We start from the raw sequence: 23,524 nt of genomic DNA, 5'->3' as shown, positions 1-23,524 counted from the left end.
CACTGAAATCGTTTTCCTTTCTGGGATGAGTTTGTTTATTAACCCAACCAAGATCACAGGGGACATTTTTCATTGCTACATCTGGAAGAGTTCCAAGACTGAGTCATGCATGCTTATTTAGAAACTATATCTAGCTTGGATTAAGGAACAGTTTAAAAACTGTGATCCAGTTTTTAAAAAGAAGCACATCTAGCCACAAAGAATAGAATAATGTTTGAGAGTAAAGAATCAAATGGACTTTGTTTACTCTTTAAAACAAAACAAAACAAAACAAAAAACTAGCCTGAGCAGAAAGAGTCATTTGTTCTGTGGGATAACAGCAACTTGTTCTTGTTGGTTAAGAGATGTGCAAACTTTGCCAGTCAAGCCTGATTTCTCTTTGGCCACCTGGGAAGGCTGGCTCTTATGAACACCTAGAGCTTGGGAAAAAGCAGGCAGAGTGTGGCACATGGCTTCCCACAAGAAGTACATGAACCCCTTAATGACACACACTTCCTTAGCCTTCTTAAGACCACCTATTTCACCCACTGCTCATCTAACTGTTGTCTCAACTTACCCATTGTTCTCACATATTTTGAGAAGGAAAGCAAGAAAGCATTATATATATTCCAGAATGTAGTTGGTAAACTGTTTTGAAAGAACCTAGTACCATTGCTAGGAGATGCTGGAAAACAAAAAGCTCAAGGGAAGGCCCAGCATCTGCTGCTTCCAGGCTGAGGGAGGGAGCTCTGTTCTTTACCTGGCCTGGGGCTGCAGCCTCTCCCGGAGCCTCCACCCCTTCCCGAAGGTAATGGAGTCCTGAGCTGGGCCTCCAGCCTAACACAGAAGAGCCTCTGCCACACACACGACCTCTTCACCTGCGTGGAGCAATTGCACGAGCCGTATGTCACTCCCTCTTTATCAGTCTGTCAGATATTCACAGGAAACCTTGCTTAATCCAAGCTCTTGCCCCAAACTACAAAATGAAAGGTGAAATACGTGCAGATCTGGAATCTGAGTAACTTCCCATTGCTCATTGTGTAACTCTGGGATCGAATCAGACACTGAGAACGAGACTGAGTGCATCAGGCTTCTACTATTACCACACTCCTCTTCCGTGCGTTTCCCGCTCCCTCGCTTTTTCTGAGACTAAAAATATCAGGGGAAGGAGAGAAAAGACTTGTGAGCAAAATATAGTTATTTGGATTCTCCATGCTGAAAATTTATTGTCTAAACATGAGGGGAGACAGACATCTTTTGATTAATGCTTTGCGTTGATGGAAACTGTTTTCTCTTCAAAGTTATCTGTATTTTATGTCCCTTATTTGAACCTTCAAAAAATAAAATATGCTGAGTCTTATTTGTCTCATCTCTAAATGGTTAATTATACCACATGGAATTGCTGAGAAGATGAAAAGAAATAACATACTAAGCATGTAGAACAGTGACCAGCATATAGTAGGTGCTCAATAAACAGCTGAGTCTTTTTTTTTTTTCTTGTTTTTATGAAACAGAGGCAACTATCAGTGAATCCTGCTTACTGCTATAGGATTAGAATTAGGATGGGAGAGGGGTTCCTGGGTGGCTTGGTTGGCTAAGCATACTGACTCTTGATTTCAGCTCAGGTCATGATCTCGAGGTTCGTGAGATCGAGCCCTATAGCTAGCTTTCTCTCTCTCTCTCTCTCTCTCTCTCTCTCCCCACCCCGCCCCACTCTTACAGTTTCTCACTCTTTCTCTCAAAGTTAATAAACATTAAAAAAAAAAAAGAATTAGGGTGGGAGAAGATGAGAGGAAGAGGGTTTGGGTCTCCAGTTTGTGTGTGTGTGTGGGGGGGGTCAAATAAAGTGATTGCATTTTCACCCCAAAAAAAAAAAGAATTAGGGTGGGAGAAGAGGAGAGGAAGAGGGAGAACTTTGAGGGTTTGGGTCTCCAGTTTCTGTGTGTGTGTGTTGGGGGGGGGGGGGTCAAATAAAATGATTGCATTTTCACCCACTGATGGACATACAGTGGACATACAGTTGCTTGTCACTTGGATCGCAATGGTTATTCTATAATCCAACTTCAGAGACCCTAAAAACATGGCCCAACATGGCCATCACTTCCCACAACTCAGTTGACTCTCACTTTAGTAAAATTGGCTGCTTGCTGTTCTCAGAACATTCCCATCCTTTCCCTGTCATGCCGCATCCACTGGCTGGGATGGCCGACTTCCCACTTCCACTCCTCTCTGCTTGTCTTTACTCACACACCTCCATTCAACATCTGCCACGTCTCCTCAGTCCAATGTGATGCCCTCTTCCTGTGAGCTCTTGGATACTTTCATCATTTCTCTTGCACATCCTCTGACACTGGTGTGGTGGTGAAGAGCTTGGGCTCTGCCACCTAACTGTGTGGGTTCTAATCCAGACTCCACCACTAACTAGACATGTGAGCTTTGAAAAATAACAGAACCTTTCCATATCTATGTCTTCATCTAGAAAAGGGAAGTAAGAGTATTTGCTTTGTGGGGTTGAGAAGTAAATGAGACGTGCGTATAAGTGCATATGAAGTGCTCAGTTAGCCCAGTGTCTCATACATGCAAAGCACTGAGTAAAGCATAACCAGCAGGAGTAGTAGTATAGTATTTCTATTATTGTTTGTGTCTTGGTCTTAGCTTCTTTATCAGAGACAAAATGCCTCAAAGGCAGTAGTTGGCTTTACTCATAGCAGATCCTAGTCTGGGGCTCTACTGTCTCACTGCCCAAAGTGTGGTTTGCAGTCACCTGGGAGCTTGTTATACATGCAGGATCTCAGGGCCTGCCTGAGACCTGCAGAATCAGCATCTACAGTTCTACAAGGTTCTCGGATGATGCAAACATACACATGGCAATTTAGAAACACTGCACTCAATTCTTTGAATTCAGTTGCTGAAGCTATGTCAATTACTCTAGAAATTCCCACCAGGAAAATAGACACTTAATTCTGCAGAATCAATACTGCCATTAGATAACTGTCATTTATTTGTAAGCATCCTTTAAAACAGTGGTTATCACAGTGCGATTTTGGACCAGAAGTGATTAGGACCAGAACTTGGGAACTTGTGTAATTGTAAATTTTCAGGTGATTATAATGCATCCTACAGGTTGAGAACCATCATTTTACAACAATGGGAAGCTACTAGAAGTACCACATTAATAATGTGTATCTCCTTCCTCTTGCCTTGTTATTTTATTTTTTCTGGTCCATCTCTTAAATAGTAAGGTTGAATATCGTAACTAAGTTTTCTCTCCACATTTTCCAAATATTTGCTGGTGCACATACACATCTTAATATCTACCTGGCAGACCTGTGTATGTCCAAATACCAGTTCTGCTGTATGGAACACAGCCTATCTGATTTATCTGCAGTCCCTGTATTTTGTTTTGTTTTATTTTGTTAATTTTATTCATTTTTTGAATAGGTGATAGATGCACATGGTATAAAATTCCCAAGGTACAAGAGTTTACGGTGAAAAGTAAGTCTCCCTCCTTCTCCTCACTCCAGTAATATAGTTGCTATCTCCAAAGGCAATCACTGAATTTTCATTGCACAGATTTATTGAGCAGCAACTATGTGCCAGGCATTGCTCTGGGCACTGGATATGGACCAAAACAGACAAAACTTTGCCCTCATGGACCTTACATTTTGGTTACCAATTTCTTGTAGTAGTTGTTCAATAACATAGTGTATTACAATAGTTAAAAGTAGGGCTCTGTAGTCAGACCAACTGATTTTGAATCCAGTTTTTCTCATATTCTAAGTGATCTTGGGTTATTTACCATTGTGAACTGGGTTTTCTTTATATTGAAATGGAGACAATGATTCTATTTTATAAGGTGGATTTGAGAATTGCTTCAGATCATACTTACAAAGCACCATACAGTGCCTGGAACATAGTAAATGCTCAGTAGATAAAGTGTTGACTATAATGGTGTGATCTCACTCTATTGTTCTGTAATGTAGACTAGAAATGCTTAAAGGATTTATTTTCCCAAAAGTTTTCATTTCTTCTCTTTGCTATGTGATGATCAAAAAAATCACTTTTTTTCAGAATAAGTGTGCTAAATATAAGCCTAAGTTTTGATCATTAACTAGTTGCCTACAAGACCATTTGCTAAGTTCTGTTAAGAAACCAACTCCTAATAAATCACTAGAGCATAGGTACTATGTTCAGCTGTATTCTTTCTGATCTAGCTTTTTTGTAATCCCATGTAATTTGAAGGTTTTCTACTATCAATTCATTTGAAGGTGTTATGTATTGTTACTTGCAACTCTATAAGTTTACAAAATACATACCTTGAGAAGAAAATTCTGCATTTCGTAGCAGGGAAATAAAGCACTTCTGAGCAAAGTTTCAGACAATATAATTTGGTACACTTACCTTAAGGAAATTTCTTTATGATTCTTATCTCCAGACAGATGGGAAAACAACTTTCAACCCCTAGAAAAGCAACAAAAGTATTCCTTGGTGATGATCTTAACATGGAAAACATTAGAAAAAAAGTTACATGTAAAAAAAGAAAGAAGAAAAGAACTCCTAGGGCATATGAAACACTGTCAAATATCAGGCCAAGAACTGTTTCCTCTATTCAGCATAAAAAGGATATTAGTGGGCACAATGAAAGATTGCAAGGAATTGGGTTCGGTATATTCCACCACATGCTGACCTGAACCATTGACTTGGAATCTAAAAAGAATGAGGGCTGGGGTGCCTGGCTGGCTCAGTCAGTGGGACATGCAACTATTGAGTTTGGGATTGTGAGTTTAAGCCCTATGTTGGGTGTAGAGATTACTTACAAACCTAAAAATAGGTAGGTAGGTAGGTAGGTAGGTAGGTAGGTAGATAGGTAATAGATAGAGATAGATGAATGATGGAAAGAAAGAAAGAAATGAGGATACAGCTATCTGACCAACTACAGTCCTGATAATCATTTTATGTATTCTTTCTTTCTCTCCTTTGTTCTTGATTCTATTTTGCATGATTTTCTGGTAGTCAAAGGGTGTGGATCTTTGAAAGGTTGATTGTGGTATGAGAAACTTTTTTCTTAACCTAGTCATGATAGGAGGACCAGGAAGAGGAGATAGCTGGAAAATTGAAGTGAAATCCTCTGAACAGCTTTTATTATTTGGTGAATGGTGGGATCACAATAGACTGGGGTGTTTTGTGTTCTTCTTTAAACATTACATTTCCAGTCTCTGGTATTTTATTATCCGAAATGGATTAACAATGAGAACTTCAGTGCTCATAATTTTAAGAGGCACAAAGTCAATACTAAATAGATGAGGCTTCCTCCAGTGGCATTTACCAGTGTGGTCTTCCTGGACTTGGTCTGTGCTAATTGAGTAGCACACTACAGAGCTAACTCTTAATTCACTAGGGATGCATTAAGCAATCAGCGTGTGACCTCTTTGGCCGACTTTTGGACCTTGTCATTTCTCATTCCTCTCTGTTTTCACTGCTTACTACACTGTGACAACCTACCTCTAAACTCAATATTTTAATTATTCATCTCCCATGGTTGTGTGGATTCATTAGGTTCAGCTGGATTCTTGAGATCTTTGCTGAGATTACAGTCAGATAGCAGCTGGGGTGGGAGTAATATGGCAGAATGTTCAATGTGGTATCTTCATTCATAGTCTATCAACCCCACTAGGACGAATGGAACATCTGAGCACTAACTGGGCCTCTCTCTGTCTCTTTCCATGCTGCCTCTCCTTACGGCCACCTTGACTTTCTTTACATCATGGTGGTCTCATGGTAGTCAAATTTCTTACACTGGGATTGGCTTCCCCCAAACTAGTGTTTGAAAGAGACTCAAGAAGAAACTGCAAGGTTTCCTTGAACTAAAACTGAAATGGCATGCAAAATCACTTCCCCTGCACTTTCTTGTTCAAAACTTGACCCAGCCCAAATTCATTTAAAGGCAGTACACATGAATATAAGAGACATATATATATGTGTGTGTGTGTATATATATATATATATATATATATATATATATGTGTGTGTGTGTGTGTGTATATATATTTCAACTAAATATGTTTGATATTATAACAGAGCTGTCCAGTCATAGAATTACCTTTGTTAGCTTATCTACATTTGGGCATGTTGGTCAGAAGCTACTACCAATCAAAATATTTTTGGGATTAGAGACAGTTAACAAGTCACCCAACACAACTCATGTCATGCTTTTCGAAGTTTTGGTATACAAAATTATAGAATATTTGTGTTTATTGAAAGGAGAGTGAGTTTTTTTCTATTATTATTCATTCACTGAATCAATCAACAAATATTTGTTGAGTCCCTATGAGCCAGGGCTTGTGTTACATGGTACAAAGCAGAGACATTTGCTGCTGTGGTTGGATTTTGCCTTTACCCCTATCAATACTAGCAATCTAAATGCTAACTACATGAGTTCATGAATTCAGATATTTGGGCACTAGACAAAGCTGTGTTACAGAATAACACTAACAGAGCAGATTAAGTCCTTTTTCCGTGCATTATTTCACTTAATTCCCCACAAGAAGGCTTCAGCTGGAAGGCAGCGTTATTATCCCAGTTTTGTAAAGGTTGAAACTGTGACTCAGGGTAAACAGTGCTCCAAAGGTCAGCTAATTAGTAAATGACGAAGCCTGGATTTGAATCCAGAGCACCAACTGTGCAAAACTGATTTAAAATAATACCATTGCCTTTGTTTCTACTTGCCATGCCTTTTGAGAAATGTTTTCACCATGTGGTAAGGCTATTTAATTAATCTTTGGCCAAATATATTGACAGCTCTCACCCCATTTCAACTCTGGGCTTCTTTTGGTTTCATAGTGACCATTTTTGAAGTTTAAGAAGGATGGGCAAAGAAGAATAGAAACTTAACCTTATTACCATTTAACTGTATACCAGCCATCAAGTTTGACATGTCAGAAGAGTGCTATGTTGCCATTGCCAAGGCACATAGATGCAGAGACGAGCACATCACCTACCTCTTTATTTTCCTCGCCCATCCCCCTACTCACCTCCTCTCTGGTAACTACCAGTTTGCTCTCTGTATTTAAGAGTCTATTTTTTTAAACCATACTCTTTAATAAAAGCAATGATGAAATCCAAAAATATTTATTGGGCACTTGCAATATGCCAGGCTCAGGAAAATTTGGTTCCTAATCTAGGGGGTCTCACTCTCCAGTGGGAGAGACTAAACAGATGTTTTCACCGGCAGTATACTCTGATAAGGGAAGCCCACATGCAGAACCACTAACTTAAGATGGTGAGTACAGGATGGGAGGAATTTTAGAGTCAAAGATTGGAGAAGTAGAGGGGTGAAGGTTCCATCAAGAGTGCACCCTATGTGGTGGTTCAAAGTCTAAAGTGTTTCAGGAATTCTAGGGACTGAAATAATTCTGTTTGACAGAAGGGCAACAGGTGTGGAGGAGTGGCCAGAGAAAGAGAAAGACTGGCCAAGAAGTCAAAAGGAAGGAACTTGTTCACTGCAGCCCTTGTTAGGGAGCTTGAATGAGCGACAGTCATTGAATGAGGTTTCGCTAAGCAGTTTGGATTTTAAGTGCAGATGTGGAAAACAGATTAATGTTTAGCCCTTTTATCCATTCTAACCATGACTTCCCCTTCCATTCTTTACAAAACTGAAAATTTTTCTTTTGCTTGGGAGTATTTTTCAATATGTACCAGGCATTATAAATGGCTTTCCTTCTATCGCGGCATAATTACAGTGCTGACTACAGTCAGTCTCGTCAAAGTAAAGCACCAGGTCTCCAATTGTCTTAATATTAGATGAGCCATTGATTCATTGATTGAGGCGTTTATCCAGGAAAAATAAATCTGTACCCCACTTCATCAGTTCTACAGATTCAAATTTCTGTATCTTTAGATAACAACCCAAGAGATAGAGACCCAATCAGAAAAAAGTACCATATGCCACTGATTTCAGCAAGACCGTTCAAAACCCTTTACTTACTCTCTAACCTCATTTTCCAGCTATTCTGAGAAAAAAGAAATTGAAATTGCCTCTCTAGTGTACCCAAATGGAGGATGCAGAATTCCTGCTAGTTTTCTCCTCCACTTGCCAACACAGACAGGGTGGAGCAGCTGGGAAGGGAGGCCAGGAGACCCAGAGAGAGGCCAGGAGTCCCAGAGAGAGGGAAACACCATAACAGCAAAGTGACAGCAGTGCCTCCTCCGGGCTGTTTCCTGCCCTTCGCAGCAAATGCTTCTTCCTCTCTGCTGGGAGCTCTCTCCAGAGCCTTCTCAAGGGGGCAGGGGAGGGGGGTGGTGGTGGAGGGATGACCAGTTAGTTCCTTTGAGTGGGTTAAAGAGTCGAAAGAACTTATGCCCAAAATAAAGCAGACATTCACTTGCTTTTTCCTTCTGCTCCTTTCTTCCAACTCTTGACAAAAAGCAGTGGGGATCCATGTACTCTCAGGCGCTTCTCGGAGAGCTTCTGGAATCGCTGTGGCTTCCCGCAGCCCCACAGTTTCAGCACCTCGGCTCAAGGGCAGGCCCTCCCTCTGGCTCTTTTTTTCCCCTCCTTCCACCTGACAGGGACCATAAATAACCAGGGCTCCCGGTGTTCCCAGCTGAGAACAAAGTTGAAAGTTTGCCTGGAGCTCCCTGCCACTCCCCGCCTGGGCCATTTCTTTGTTTTCTTCTGTTTTTTCTTCTACCTGGCTTGGCCGTTTCTTCATTCATGTTGGAGAAGAGTCACCTCCTGACTAAACGCAGCACCCCGCTCGCCGGCTCTCCCTAGATTTAAGGCGGTCTCGGTTACCCGGTTAGGCACCGGGCATTGGTATCAAATTACCGAAAGTCTACACTGGAGCAGTCCTCATATTTACATACAAATAACTCAAGGGCTTGCATTTATGTCACCATTCGGTCCTGCTAGAGGCTTGCCAGCGGAGTTCTTGGTCCAATCAGAAGGAGCTTTGAAAGGATGTCTGCAGAGTGATCAAAAGGGTCTTCTCAATTAAGTGTAGCCAGGTTTTGCTCTTTTTTATTTTTATTTTTTCTGGTCTGAAAGATCGAAAATCTTTGCACTCTGATGAGTAGAAAAAGATGTGTAAGTCCTCCACTGCCTACGAGAAGACAAAGATGCTGAGCAGGACCCTGCGGTGGTGGTGAAGACGTGAATACACCCCCAGGGGTCGGTTTGTTTGGGCTGATTCGGAGGTATATTCTAAATCACTGCCTAAGGAATTCCTGGAAACATCAGGAAAACATTTGATCAGCCCCGCCTGGTGGAAATGGCTTTACCGCAGAGTAAGCTCTTTCTTTAAGTTGTACTTGGTGTGTGCTGTTTTTGTTTCATGTGCAGTGAATGTGCAAATAGCCCAGCTGTGAATAGTTACTTAAAATAATCTCTTGGTACCGGGTAGTAGTAGAAAACAGATCTGTTTAGTTTTTATATTTGCAAAAACAGTAGTTGACAGTGTATTTTTAGACTTGATTGGTAGTTTAAAAGCTAAGCTCTGTGGTTTCCTGGGTTTAAATGAATGGAAATTATAAATGGTACCAAATGAAGGAATTGGAAAATATAGCTGGAACAGATGAATCACTTACCTTTGAGAAAACATAACATACATGCTTTTGAGATCTCTCTCAGCCAGACACGCTTGTGTCCAGAAAAACAAGGAGAGTCATAAAAAGGAGATAGGTTTGCCTGTTTGCGGAATGAACTTTTCCACAGTCTGTGATACGTTTTGAAAAGGATGGGAAACGTCCCAGAGGGCAAAAGGCATTTGAAAAACCTGCTCTGTCACTCTTGGAATGTGGTTTTTCCGTGAGGTCATGCTGTGCATATGTAGCTAGTAAAAGTTTTACGAAATTAACTCTTTGTATTGATGGGCAAAGAGCAATTTATATCAGTCCTTTCAAACTGCTGGTCTCTACATTTGGTCTCTACAGAAAGTAGAGCTCCTTCCCAAGTAGGGTTCCAGCCCTGGGGCAGCTGCACTGAGCTGTTACTGTGATTGGTGTAGAAACAGTTCAAAATTGATGTGTTTCAAGGTTTTCCTTGAACTATTAAGCAGTAATAGTTCAGATTAAATAACTTGCTAGTTTCTTCCATAAGCCCCGAACGGGAATCCTGTGTGTGAGAAGACCATTTTGAAAAAGAAAGTCCATTCCCTTCCCATATATGATTTTCCAGAACGGTAATGGAGAGGTGGCTCTTATTTTGCAATCCACGTCCATTCAGACGAGCTGCCCTTGTCATAGTGAGGCATGGAAAGCCAACCGAAGTAAAAGATCCACCGTTCTAGTCAGCCTTCTAGTCAGCCGGGGCTTGAGGAGGGGAAATGAGACAGGGGAGACATTTTAATTTGGAAAACTTAACACCAGGAGCTCTTTTGCTACTTAAATTCACTCTTGAAATTATGGACTAACCTCTACCTATGCTTTTTCCTTCTAAATGGCAGTTACAGATATTATCCAGGGGGTGGGGGATTATGAGAAAATGAGTGATTTGCTGGTGATCAAAGGAGCGGTTTTCCCCACAACAAATGCATTTTCAAAAGGGAAGCTTCTGATTGTGGTTTGCTTTGTCCATCCACAGGTGAGGACGCAATGACAGGTGACACGGACAAATACCTGGGGCCCCAGGACCTTAAGGAGCTGGGCGATGACTCTCTCCCTGCAGAGGGCTACATGGGCTTTAGTCTTGGGGCCCGTTCTGCCAGGTATTTTATTGGTGCTGTTTTTCATAGTTACCTTAATACAACCATGATTTGTCATAAACCAAAATCATTTTCATTGTTCACATTATCCCCAAATGTGCTCTTTGGATGAGGATGTGAATTTGGTAGAATGTTCTCAAATGTTCTCAACTCTGGTATACATGCTCTGCTGTTTTCTTTTGTGGTTTCTCAGTCCTTGGTTTTACGTGATTGAACATGTTGCGTGTTGGTTCTTTTTTCCCCACCTTGCAGTCATGCTTCAAGCATGATGGCAAAAGAGCTCACTGATAAAACTGGGAAAGTCAGTGTGGTCTCCATGTTTAAAAATTAAATTTTGTTCCATAGTGAAAGAAAAATCTTATTTTCCACTAAGTATGAAATAGTTGTATTGATTGTTCACTGTTCTCTAACACTGAAAGAATAATTCATGATTGAAACTTAAGAGAGCATTCTAAAAAAGATTACATATAGCTTATTAGAATTGTCTACCAAGTGTTTGGGTATCTCTCTAAAACTGTGGCATTACTTTGTTTACTATGGACATGTTAGGAACATTGCAATGACTTACCCAAAGTCATGGACAGGAATGGTAGCAAATTCAGCCTTTAAAACTGAAGTATAAAACTTTTGCATGTGAAAAACCTTGGCTCAAACTTACCTGACACTGGTTGAAAGAAACAGGACCTTGTCCAGAATCTGGGGACTTCTTTTCCCTGGTTGGTTTAACAGCATGTTTGCTGACAGTCAAGTTATTTTAAAGCTAATAATTAAACTTTCTAAGCTAGAACCCTGGGGACATTTTCCTATAGTTTAAGGATCTGTTGTAAAAAGTTTCATTGTCTAATAGTAAATGGCACTTCCCACAAAGTAAGCCTGGGAATTTATTCTCAGTGTTGTTGATGTGGCCAAGTTTAGATACTGAATTGATTTTTCTTTGAGCTAGACTTTTTATTAATACAACTTGGAACCTTATGTAACTTCATAGAATGTTTGCTTTATAAATATATTTATAAAAGTCCTTAAGATCTCAGTGTAACAGGGGATCATTAATAAGAAGAGGAAAATAACTGTTTAAAAATATTTAACATCTCGTGTAATCATGCAGAGCCATGAGTTAAACTGAAAAACATACAGAGTCTCAAAGGATCTCAAGGGAAAATTCTACTTAGAGGTTTAATAGCTTTTGTAATCCAATAACTAGCTGATTCTCTTCCTCAGATGATATGTAAAAGCTGCATTTTGTGAGTCAATCATTTGTATATAGAAAATTATAGAGGCTGACATTCAGGGAGAGATGACACCAGCATACTTTCCTAAGGCTTTCACACTTCTGGTTTTGATTGCACCCGTTATTATTTGTTGCTATTATGTGTAACTCATTTTTTTTACATTGGCAAGTCATGTTATGCTCAGAGGCAAATCTGCAAAAAAAACAAAAACAAAAACAAAAAACAAAAAACCAAGACAAAACTATAACACTGATATATTTCTTAAAGTATTGTTAGAGTATTACCAAATATTCTGAGTGTAACATTTAAAAAGGAATACATTAAGTGTGTAACGCATTCAACCATAACATTTTTTTCTTTTTTCCCTGTCTGATTTTTTTGCTTTCTACTTCTCCTGTGTTTTTCTAAAAATACTTTAAATTAGTCCCAAGATCAGGTAAGAAGATATGTCACTTTTACAGTGTTTTTCTGCCCTTCCCTGACTCATTTTCTGATTTTTATTTTCTTCAGCATTGTGCTGTGCTGTGCTGTGCTGTGCTGCAATGTGCTTATTTTTTTCCTGCTCTGCATTAGAAAATCGTTTTTGTAATTCTTAGAAGATTAGCAAGTAACTGAATGTATGACAAGAAATGTGACTTAATGCAAAATTGAGTACTTAAGGAATTTCTTTCCTTTAACTAAGTTTGTGTAATGCATGAAGTAACTGGAGAACTTTCACTGGGTTTGAAGAAAAAATCTTGATTTGAAAAGCAGTTTGTTTGCTGGTTGCTGTTTTGTTTGGGTTGTGCTAGGTACATTCATATAATTTTAGACTTCTGAGGCATGTGTTTTTCTAACACTTCCTATATTTAACACGTAGGGTATACTGATGGCTACAAATAATATAGTTAACCTTAGTTGGAAACAATTTAATGCTTTCCAGACCCCCATGCAAATAATATCTAGTTTTAGTAGCTGAAAGGACTTAGATGTATTAAGGATTCAGAGTGAAGCTTAATGAACTCCATCTGTCTAACGTAACTTGTTGGTCCAGAACAGTGAGGAGTAGGAACTTAGACGTTATGTAAAAGAAAGACATCTTTAGGCTTTCCCATTGACGGCACCCAGTTCTAGGCTATTCTTCAGTTGTCACTCATATAGAAGTTAAAAGAAAGAGAATATTTTTTAAAAATCAACAAATCTTAGATTTTTTTAAAGCTGAAGTTGAAATGAATATGTAATATTTTTTTTAATGTTTACATGTTTGTTCACATCTACTGTAAAGTTGTTCTTACATACCACAGCGTTAGCATGTACAATGGGAACCAGAACTTAAAGAAATGAATGTGGTGTCTCCCAACCATATCACTGGGGCAAATGGAACCTTGCTATGACTACTTAGAAGTTACGCTAATGGTATAGCCCCTAGCTACATAAGATTATTTAAATTAAAATTAGTTAAAATTAAGTAAAAATCAGTTCAATTCTTCAGTCACAATAACCACACCTCAGGTGCTCAGCAGCCATACCTGGCCAGTGGCCAACATATTGAACAGTGCCTGTCATTGCAGAAAGTTCTCTTGGGCAGTATCTGCTTTTAGGAAGTTTATATTGTATTTGAGGGATGGTAAGGGGCTAGAAACAGGAGTGATAGGGAGATGTTTGCAAGTAACGCAGTTTGCAAAAAATTGTTTGCAAGTAACCCAGAAAAAAAAAGGAAGAGTTATGTATCATGTGACTGGGTCCAGAAGGCCCGCCCATGCAAGTGGCCAGATACATGGCTTACTAGGTAATCTCTGTGCAGAAATAAGGCTTAGTTCTTTTTGTTTTTGCTTCTATATCCAGTCTCTAATATTGTGCCTTACTAATAAGAATCAGTGTATTTGCTGAATACACTAGATAATGACTCTGTAGAATGATGGTTATTTTGAGGTCGAAAATCCCCCAAGGATTCTGGTGGAAGCCAAGGCTCTAATCCTAGAAGAATGCATCTCCTCATTCGTGTGGACCCTTTGAATGATTCTTATAATTCAGGGGCCTCTGTAACTTGATATAAAATACCCACCTTGGGTAATCTTTAGTATAGGGAACATTGGGGAAAAGAAGTCATTTTGTGCAAAGCAAGGAACCGTTCTTCTTTTCATCTTCTTTGCTCTTTTACACAAGCCAAGGCCAAGGCCAACATCTTACTGATTCTACTGATAAAGATTCAAGCGGCTACATTTAGATTCAGTTTATTACTTACATGGGCAGTGACAGGTAGCAACTTCCCACCATCTTTGTCCTCCATACCAATAAGGACAACACCAGAACAAAAGGTTCTACGGTAGTTGTGGGATGCTGTGGGATGCTTCATTGCAGGGGGTCGACTCTGTCAGACTGCAGCTAAGTGATTTCATGCTCTGCAGCTTATTCCAAGGAGGGTGGGGCAGGAAGTGTCAGACCTCATTGGAAACAAGAGACAATGAGAAATTACCTTATTACAGCCTATCATATTAGGTGGGATAGTGAGGTAAGAGGCAGATGGCTTCAAACACCTCCCCACAAGTTTCTGTCCTCTGTTGTTTGCAGAGGATTAATCACAAGGTGTTCTGCCAAGGCTCAGATTAGTTGTGAGCCCAATCAGCCTGCATGTCCTATGTGCATATGTGCAAGCTTCCCAGCATCCCTTACTCTTTTTTTTTTTTTATTAAGGTGAGAGGTAATTGACATATTACATGTTAGTTTCAGGTATACAAAGTAATGATGACCATAATAAATCAAGTTAACATCCATCACCACACATAGACACTCTCTTAGCAGCTTTCAAATACTTGATCCAGTATTATTAACTAAGTCACCATGATGTATATGTATTCCCAGGACCGACTTATTTTATAACTGGAAGTTCGTACGTTTCAACCATCTTCACTCCCTTCTGCTGCCACCCCCTGCAACCCTCCATATTGGTTTTTAGTTTAGAGGTCAGTATATGAGAGGCACTTCAGGACATCAGGGGGCTTGCACTCTGGGAAAGTCAGGGGCTGTGTAGAGGATTTAAAAGAAGCTAGAAAGGAGAACAATTTAAGGCACAAGGAAGAAAAGAGTAGAGTGTGGAAAGACAAGATCACCATACATGAAATTTGAATTTTTCAAGGTGAGAAAGATGGCAAAGATCATGTAAGATATATTTGTCATACTATTTCCTTTTTGATGTTTTCCATGAGTACAACTATAAACCAGAACTCTTAATAGGTCAAACCCATAGCTAGTTTCCAAAGACTTATGAACAGACCCATTTGTAGCAGACATAATTCCATTCAATAGTACAAGGTAAACAGATAAAGGAGACTCTGAGATAAGGCCTTACCATAGAAAAATCTCTTAAACTATCAAATTATCTATAGTCATCTGGTTCTTCTCAGTTACCCTCAGTTACCCTGTTAGTTCAACTATCATAGTGAAACATTCAGAGTTTTCATTCATTTCATATTGTCACAGATTTAACACCATTTAGCCTAATTTTAAACAAAATCTGATCATGAAATTGTTTAAGCTTAAGAGATTTCCTCAAATTTAAGGGATTTTATTTTTGATAATGTCTTTTCAAGAACAACTTCTGTTGATATTTTTAGCCATCTTGCCTGTTTTCAAACTTGCATGCATTAATTTTATTTTGTTCATCTCATCATCATCCACCACTCTTGAATGGTTAACTGTAAATACAACAGCCTCCGCTCCTTCAGTTCGGATAGGTCGTACACCTTGAACAGAAGCTCCTATGCACGGGACAGCATGATGATTGAAGAACTCCTTGTACCATCCAAAGAGCAGGTATGCATCCTCCTTAAAATATTGTTGGATTGTTGAACTTTCATTGCTGTGATTGAATTGAGCTCTTTGTTCCGTGACAAAATCTGTACCTCTGCATGTTTGATTTTGCATTTGTAAATCTTCTTGTACTGCCAGGGAAAAAGGAAAAAAATCAATTGTAAAAAAGGAGGGGGGAGGGGAGAAAGAAATCAGTTGTGCCATACACAGAAATAGCCTGGTCTTCTGCAGGTGAATCCCCAAAAGCCCACAGAGAGGAACTCAGAAAGTCCTAAGAATGACACAGATACCTTTCTCATTTCTAGATCAAATCTATTTCAGTTTTTTTGAAGAGAGTTAATAATAACTGGTAGCTAAAGTTGCTGACATTATCCACATGAGTGTTTGATTTTCCTAAACAAACTGTGGGTGCATGCTGGAATTTGCTAGAATTGTTTTTAGCAAGTAGTTAAAGATGAGATTGCTCAAGTCTTTGATCCCTTAGCTTCAAAGCTGCCTGTGATGGGCCTTCTCAAGATATGACAGTGTTTTGTTTTCTACCAGAATCTCTGCTGGTGTTCACACAGTTTTTTCTTTCTGATCATTGTGGTTGAATAGATACTGGCTTAACGCAGGAAGTTCCAGCAGTGCAGTCCTGCTGCATATGGGCTCAGGGTTATTCATTGTTCTGGATACACACAATACTTGATTTTAAGCGTGAAGTCATGAGCTAACAATGGGCCATAAAACTAATTTTGAAGGTGGCTTATCATATTCAAGCAATGTAAATAATTGATGAAATCATGCTACACTTACTTATTCACTGAACAATGAAGGTAAATTGGAGCAGGTAAATACGTGATAGTAACATTATCACCAAGATAGAGGTTTAAGTAGCCAGTAGTCAGATTTCAGGAACTCCCATGTGTTTGGGACATGCTGACTTCCAGACGTACAGATGTACATGGAATTTCACAAGAACCTGCAATTAATATTTTATTGCTTTACACTCTCTGGAACATTCTTAGTGAGCAGGTTTTACAGAGGTGAATACAGTAGCCATTCAGTGTGTTGTCAGACACAAACAGCCTTTGTAGAATAATTATAGGTGCGATAGCATGTCATGGTTTAAGTGGGTATTAGCACTAAAGAAGGCACTTGTTTCAAATAATGGAGCTAAGCTCTTGGGTGTTAAGGTGTTGCGCAGGTATTGGTTGAGATTTTCTGAGGTGTTCTCTCTTGGTTGGCTGTGGTCATTATCCTGGTTGGGTGATTCTGATCTCTTCATGTTCCCAGTTGAAATGAGACATTAGTGGATATATTATAACACCAGTGCAGAAATGCCTGTTATTCTCCATGACTAAGGAAAACCCACAAAACTTACAAAATTGCAGGTGATAGGAGATTCCTTAGGTATCAGTAACACTTTGATCATACATAAAGTATGTGCCTAGTTCTATAATAGAATCTTAAATGCTTGATTGAATCTAATGATGGTTTATATTTCTGAATGTATATTTACTTGGGGGCAAGGGTCTGAAATTGGGACCATCACCCCCATCATCACCATGACCTCACCATCACTACCACCATCACCACTACTCCCACTGCCAGGTACACTACCTCTCCATATCTGCACATCAACCTTAAAATATAGATGATTGCCATGCTACAGGTGGTGAACAGGCTTCTGAGGGGTTTCACACCATTACCTCATAACTACTGCCAACACCTGCTTACTCAGGGAGGCTGGAAGGGGTAACTTTAATCAGAATGAAAAATTTGTGAAAAGAAAGGATAAAGAGAACTTTAAAGGTAAAGCTGATGTTCTCTTGTTGAGTTTGTTGCTGCTTCAGTTTGAAAAGCACCTCTGTGGATGTCACAAACAACTCTCTATACTAGTCAAGGGAAAGAAGAGCTTAGGACATCTTGAAACCTTTACAAATAAATCTTAAGTTGATAACTGCAGAGGTAGGAAGTTGCTTTCTCCAATGACCACAGAGAATCCCTTGATCCGACAGGTGTTCCTTGTGGAACACATACATTATTCCTGGCCACACAACTTCATAATAAAATCACCAGAGATTAAAAAAAAAACTATGAATGACATGAAGACATTTTAGGGACAAATGAGGACATTTGACAATGTACTCTCTGTATTGTTAGAAAATCATTGTTAGTTTTGTTAACAGTGACAACATTATTGAAACTTTACAGGGTAATGTCTCTGTTCTGGGGGTATGCATGCTGTAGTTTTCAGCAATGAAGTAATCATTGAGTCAGCCACTGATTTTCAAATGGTTCAGCCAAAAGAAAAATACATGTGTAGAGAGAGAGAGAGCTCGTGCAAGTGCAAACATGGCAAAATGTTAATGTTGAATTTAGGTGAAGTGCAAATGGTGTTTCTTATATAGTTTTTTCAACTTCTTAATTTGTTTGAATACCTTCAAAATACAAACTTGGAGGAAAGGGGAAAACAAAATCTTAAAGAGGTGTGTTAACTTATTTAGTGTTTGGTATCTCATTTATTATAGAAGAGAGACGAAGCTAATTCCTCAAAGAGAGGCTAAAGGGAAGGGTCTAGGTGTACTTTGCAAGACTAATGAGAAGCATTTACTTTAGAAGGATGCTTAATATAAAGCACAGACTTTATATCAGAATTAAGTGGCAAACATTATTAGTTTGTATCCATCATGCCTTTAAATCTGTATTTATTAACTTCAAAATGGAGTTTCTCCACAGTATTATGTCTGAAAGCATGCCAGAAGCCTGAAATATTTAGAATTCTGGAAGCAATGACACATGACTTACTGTCAGATTTAAAACTGCCCTATCATTGCCCAGTTAAAGTTACTTGGACACATAAAGTTGAAAATGAATAAAAATGAACTCTCCATGTGTTGCTTGTTTTCAACAAGAGTAGACCTCACCTATACAAAGCATAGTTAGTTGCCTCTTTATTATTGTGCTGCTGATTAATGAGTTTGCACATTAACCACAGTGAAAGTAAAGTTGAGAGTCAGGATAATTAGCACAGGCCTGCTACTCTCGTGTTCCTAAGAACCTGTGCTGTTGAAGGCAGGTGTGGAGGCCAGAGCTGAGAAGGGGGTTGGGAGAAGTGAGTCCGTCCTCATGCCCTGCTGAGCCTGAATCATGATCAGTTTGTAAACCACTTAATTCTCCCCCAGATAATCAAGAGTGGACTCTTTTGCCACTGTGATACTGGGTTATCCATGAAATGAACTCCCTGTCCTTTTACCTTCCCTTTACCTTGCAATCAAGGTAGATATGCCTCAGAAAATATGTATGTAAATAAATCATGCCTTGCATTTGTCAGAAGATTTTATTGTTTAAAGCAGTGACTCTCAGCCCTGACTGCTCATGAGAATCATCTTAGAGAATTTTTAAGGGCACCTGGGTGGCTCAGTCAGTTGAGCGTCTGACTTCAGCTCAGGTCATGATCTCATGGTTGGTGGGTTCAAGCGCCACATTGGGCTCGCTGCTGTCAGCCTGTCAGTGCAGAGCCCGCCTCAGATCCTCCGTCCCCTTATTTTTTGTCCTTCTCCCCTATTGTGCTCTCCCCCAAAATAAATAAATATAAAAAAAGAATTTTTAAAATATGATTGCTCATCATATGATTTCACTCATATGTGGGATTTAAGAAACAAAGAGAAAAAGAGAAACAAGGAAACAGACTCTCAATTATAGAGAACAAACTGATGGTTATCAGTGGAGGGAATGGGTTAAATAGGTGATGGGGATTAAGGAGTGCACTTGTCAGGTGGTAAGCATTGGGTAATGTATGGAAGTATTGAATAACTATATCATACACCTGAAACTAATATAACACGGTATGTTAAACGAATTAGAATAAAAACTTTAAAAAATGTGATTGTTCAGTGGCTAGGAGGGGCTTAGCTAGGATTTTTTAGTGCACCGAGAGCTGAAGCCCCTGATTCCTAGTCAGAATTCCTAATTAGGAGAAGGAGCATCTGGGTGGCTCAGTCAGAAAAACATGTGACTCTTGGCAAAAGCATGTGACTCTTGAGCTTGAGGTTGTGAGTTCGAGCCCCTTGCTGGGTGTAGAGATTAGTAGAATTCTTTTTTTTTCCTCAAGTTTATTTATTTGAGAAAGAGAGAGAGAGAGTGCATGCGTGAGAAGGGAAAGGGCAGAGAGAGAGGGAGAGAGAGGATCCCAGGCAGGTTCTGCACTGTCAGCACAGAGCTTAATGTGGGGCTTGAACCCATGGACGGTGACATCATGACTGGAGCTGAAACCAAGAGTCAGATGCTTGACGGACTGAGCCACCCAGGCACCCCAAGATTACTAGAATTCTTAATCAGGGCACACATTGAAATCACAGTAGCTCTTTGGAAAGAAGATACCTATAGAATCAGAGTCTCCTGTCTGGGTTCCTGGACACCTGTGTTTTTTAAAGCTCCACATGTGATTCTGGGATGCATCTCTGCATAAGAATCACTTATTTAAAGCAACTCTGGTTGGGATCTTTTTGTATATTGATCATTCAACATCTAATGTATTTGTTTTATAAGCTCTGACTTGTGTGTGTCAGATTGTTTTGGAACAACATCTGTGCTTGGAAACATTCTTTTCCAAATAGGAGGTAATAAGAAAAGGGATGATTCCAGATTGAAGCCCAGTTGTCTAGGATGAATACAATAGACTGGTTCTTTCATTTCTTCTGGCATAATTATTGAAAGCAACTGTCTGGTATGGCTTATGGAATTGCTGTGTGTGATCCATATCAGCCAGTCCTCATGCGTAAATGGCATAATATTTAGTAGATGCTGTGTCAAGAGGTATGGTGGTGATGCTTATGGGGATCATGGTGAAAACAGTTCATTTTGAGCTCCTACTATATCCCACTATTCTAAGTGTTTTGCTAGTATTAACTCATTCATATTTCACAAAAAAAACATTTGAGATAATTTCTTGGCTCCATTAAAAAGGTGAAGAAACTGAGGCACAGTCAGCTAACTCACCCCAGGGGGCACAGGTGATAAATGGCAGAGTCACTGGCCATGTGGCTCCAGGCTGCTTCCTTAGCGGCTGTGCATCTGTGTTGCTCTGTGTTGGAAGGAAGCCATCAAAGAGCCCTAGGATTTTATACTCTGTCCTCCAGGATCTCATACTTGCTGGTATTTTTAAGATGGATGTGATACCATATCTTTACCCATTTTTTATCAGAAAAGATTATAATCAGACATGTGTTCTTTTTTATAAAATTTTCTTTCTAATGTTTATTTATTTTTGAGAAAGAGAGAGACAGTATATGAGCGGGGAATGGGCAAAGAGAGAGGGAGACACAGAATCTGAAGCAGGCTCCAGGCTCTGAGCTGTCAGCACAGAGCCCAGCGCGGGGCTCCAGCTCACAAACCATGAGATCATGACCTGGGCTGAATTCAGATGCTTAACCGACTGAGCCACCCAGGCGCCCCCAGACATGTGTTCTTTATTCTAATAACAAATTCTTAATTCTAATAACAAATCCTTATTTAATGTGACTTAAAGGAAACTGACAACTTATTCAGAAGCAAGTTATAAAAATTATGGAGACAATTATTATGCTAAAAATTATGGCATATAAAGCATCATTAAAGGAATGGCAATACTTGACCATCACATAGATATGAGGTAGAAGGCATGATAGTGGTCTAAAATGTTTTGCAGGCTAACCAATTAATTATAGTTCCTTTGAATGACCCTAGAAGTATTTGTAAGACCAAGAGATGCATGTATACAGCAGGCAGAAACATTTAATCCAGTATGAATTTCTGGTAGTTATTCAAAAATAGAAGAGCAGGAATCACTTAGGGATATGAATTGTTTTTGCCTATGTACACCCATTCCATTTTCATAGGTGGGAGACAGGATCTGATGGTCAAACCTCTTCCCCCATCCATTTCTCAATGGATCTTTACAAGGGTCAGAAATCACTTCCTCTCTAAGGATGGGCCCCAATCTGGCCATTCAGAGCATTCTTTTTCCTGGATTACAGTGATTACTTTAGGTTAAAGTATAAAATCTAGGCAAGTCTAATGAGACTCCAAGTTGAGACTTTCTTTAGTTTTTTGGGGTTGCTAAGCTATAAAGATGATGTCAACCCAAAGCTGCTAAGGATGGAGCATGAAGACAAGCAGTTCCTACCATGTTTTGAGCCATGGCTGGATTCAGCCATTGCCTGAAGTTAGTCCTTCCCAGACTTTCCTGCTCCATAAACCAGTGAATTAATCGCAATTTCCTCCCATCCCTCGGGGGCTGGGAGCATCTTAAGCCAGTTTAATTGGGGGTTTGGTCCTCACTAATATGCTTGTATTGTGGCGATCAAACCTGACATAAACAACCACATGTCAAGGGCAACATAGAAAGTCTTCCAGCATCTTAAAGTGCCATTCAAACTTGAGATTCTATTGTTTTATGCTTTCTCTCTAGAACAGTTGATTTTTTTAAGAGCATAGCTATAAACTTGGGTGTTCTAAAGCAAAAACTTTTAGAAAAACATTCTTTGCTAATTGATCACTGAGGAATGAGGGCCTTCCATTTGCTTTCAATTCTGTTGATCTAGAGGCAGCACATCTGTGAAGAGAGAGATACAGAGCAGCTGTGTGGCCCTGGCCCTCGTTTAGGAGGTTGCTTTCATTTTGCAGCCTTCTCTCATACCAGATTTGCCCACATGGTTTATGTCTAAGGGGATGAGTGGCAGGGCTTCTAATAGTGAAGGTTTAACTACAGTAGTGTAGTTAGAAGGTTTAACTACAGTAGTGTGCGAATGGTTGCATTGGCTGTTTGAACGGGAGCTGTGAGGTCCTTCTGTAGTCACAGTTAGAGGCCCTGTTCTAGCCTCCCCATACCTGGAAGTAGCTGTCATCCTTTCCACCACTCTCCCTGTAACTCTCTCATTTATCTCAGCCCAGTACTCACTCCAGATCCTCAGGGTTAGACTTGGTCTTTTTCTAGGCTAAGGACAATCTCATGTATATTTAGTCATATAAATGTTATGTACTACTTGATATATTAGCAAGTCGTAAGTGAATTGGAAGGTTCTTCAGAAGAAATTGCACGTCTGTCACTTCAAGACCTAGGCAATTATCTCAGTAATAGAAAAGAAGAACACCTAATCCCAAAAGCTGGTTATGCTAATACCCAGTTTTTCCTTCTCTACCTCTCACTCCGTTCTCCTCCTGCACCTCCCCTGCCCCCACATCAGCAGACTGGTCTTCCTGTTTCTGGTTGTGAAGGTAATTCTAAGGGGCTTTCAGAAATGTGCATGGTGGCAGAAGGTAGCCAGCCTGGGATTAAAGATTTGCTAGAGATAGTCTCCTGGAAGATAAACACCTTTGACTAGTGACATTTAATATGCTGCTTATTCTCTTCAGAGTGCTTTGCCAGCATTTCTCAGGTGATCCATTCAACACCTCTCACAGATTGGTCAGCAAGATTACACATTTTGTTTTAAGGCAGACGGGTTGGTGTTGTGACTTACTTAAGGTGGTACAGTTAGTTTAGACATCTTGAACTAGATGTTGATGTGTTAACACCTTCCATGCTGACCTTGATTCACCTTCTTTTGTGGAAATTGACAGCTAAATTATTTTGAAACCAATCAGATTTGGAAGTTCCAAAGAGCTCAGATTCTATGGTTTGTATTTTAGTATAAAATAAATCTTAGGGGGCGCCTGGGTGGCTCAGTCGGTTAAGCGGCCGACTTCGGCTCAGGTCATGATCTCGCGGTCGGTGAGTTCAAGCCCCGTGTCGGGCTCTGTGCTGACAGCTGGGAGCCTGGAGCCTATTTCAGATTCTGTGTCTCCCTCTCTCTGAGCCTCCCC

At 39.8% G+C, this 23,524-nt stretch overlaps 1 protein-coding gene across 19 annotated transcripts in view; it reads left to right on the top strand.

Annotated features, from left to right (window-relative positions):
• The window catches only part of ANK3 (ankyrin 3), a 697,552-nt gene that overhangs the window by 581,888 nt on the left and 92,140 nt on the right, over positions 1-23,524 (top strand). For 16 of the 19 annotated variants that reach the window (XM_043596402.1, XM_043596395.1, XM_043596398.1 and 13 more), the window contains 2 exons: positions 10,559-10,682; positions 15,598-15,700. In XM_043596402.1, the coding sequence (XP_043452337.1) occupies positions 10,559-10,682; positions 15,598-15,700 (227 nt within the window). Of the gene's footprint in view, positions 1-3,420; positions 3,475-8,387; positions 9,265-10,558; positions 10,683-15,597; positions 15,701-23,524 lie in introns of those variants that run through there. The other 3 variants (XM_043596410.1, XM_043596413.1, XM_043596406.1) reach the window with 3 other exon arrangements.

The sequence above is a fragment of the Prionailurus bengalensis genome, chromosome D2 (assembly GCF_016509475.1).
Source record: "Prionailurus bengalensis isolate Pbe53 chromosome D2, Fcat_Pben_1.1_paternal_pri, whole genome shotgun sequence".
NCBI lineage: Eukaryota > Metazoa > Chordata > Mammalia > Carnivora > Felidae > Prionailurus > Prionailurus bengalensis.
This window is presented reverse-complemented; position numbering and strand designations above follow the sequence as displayed.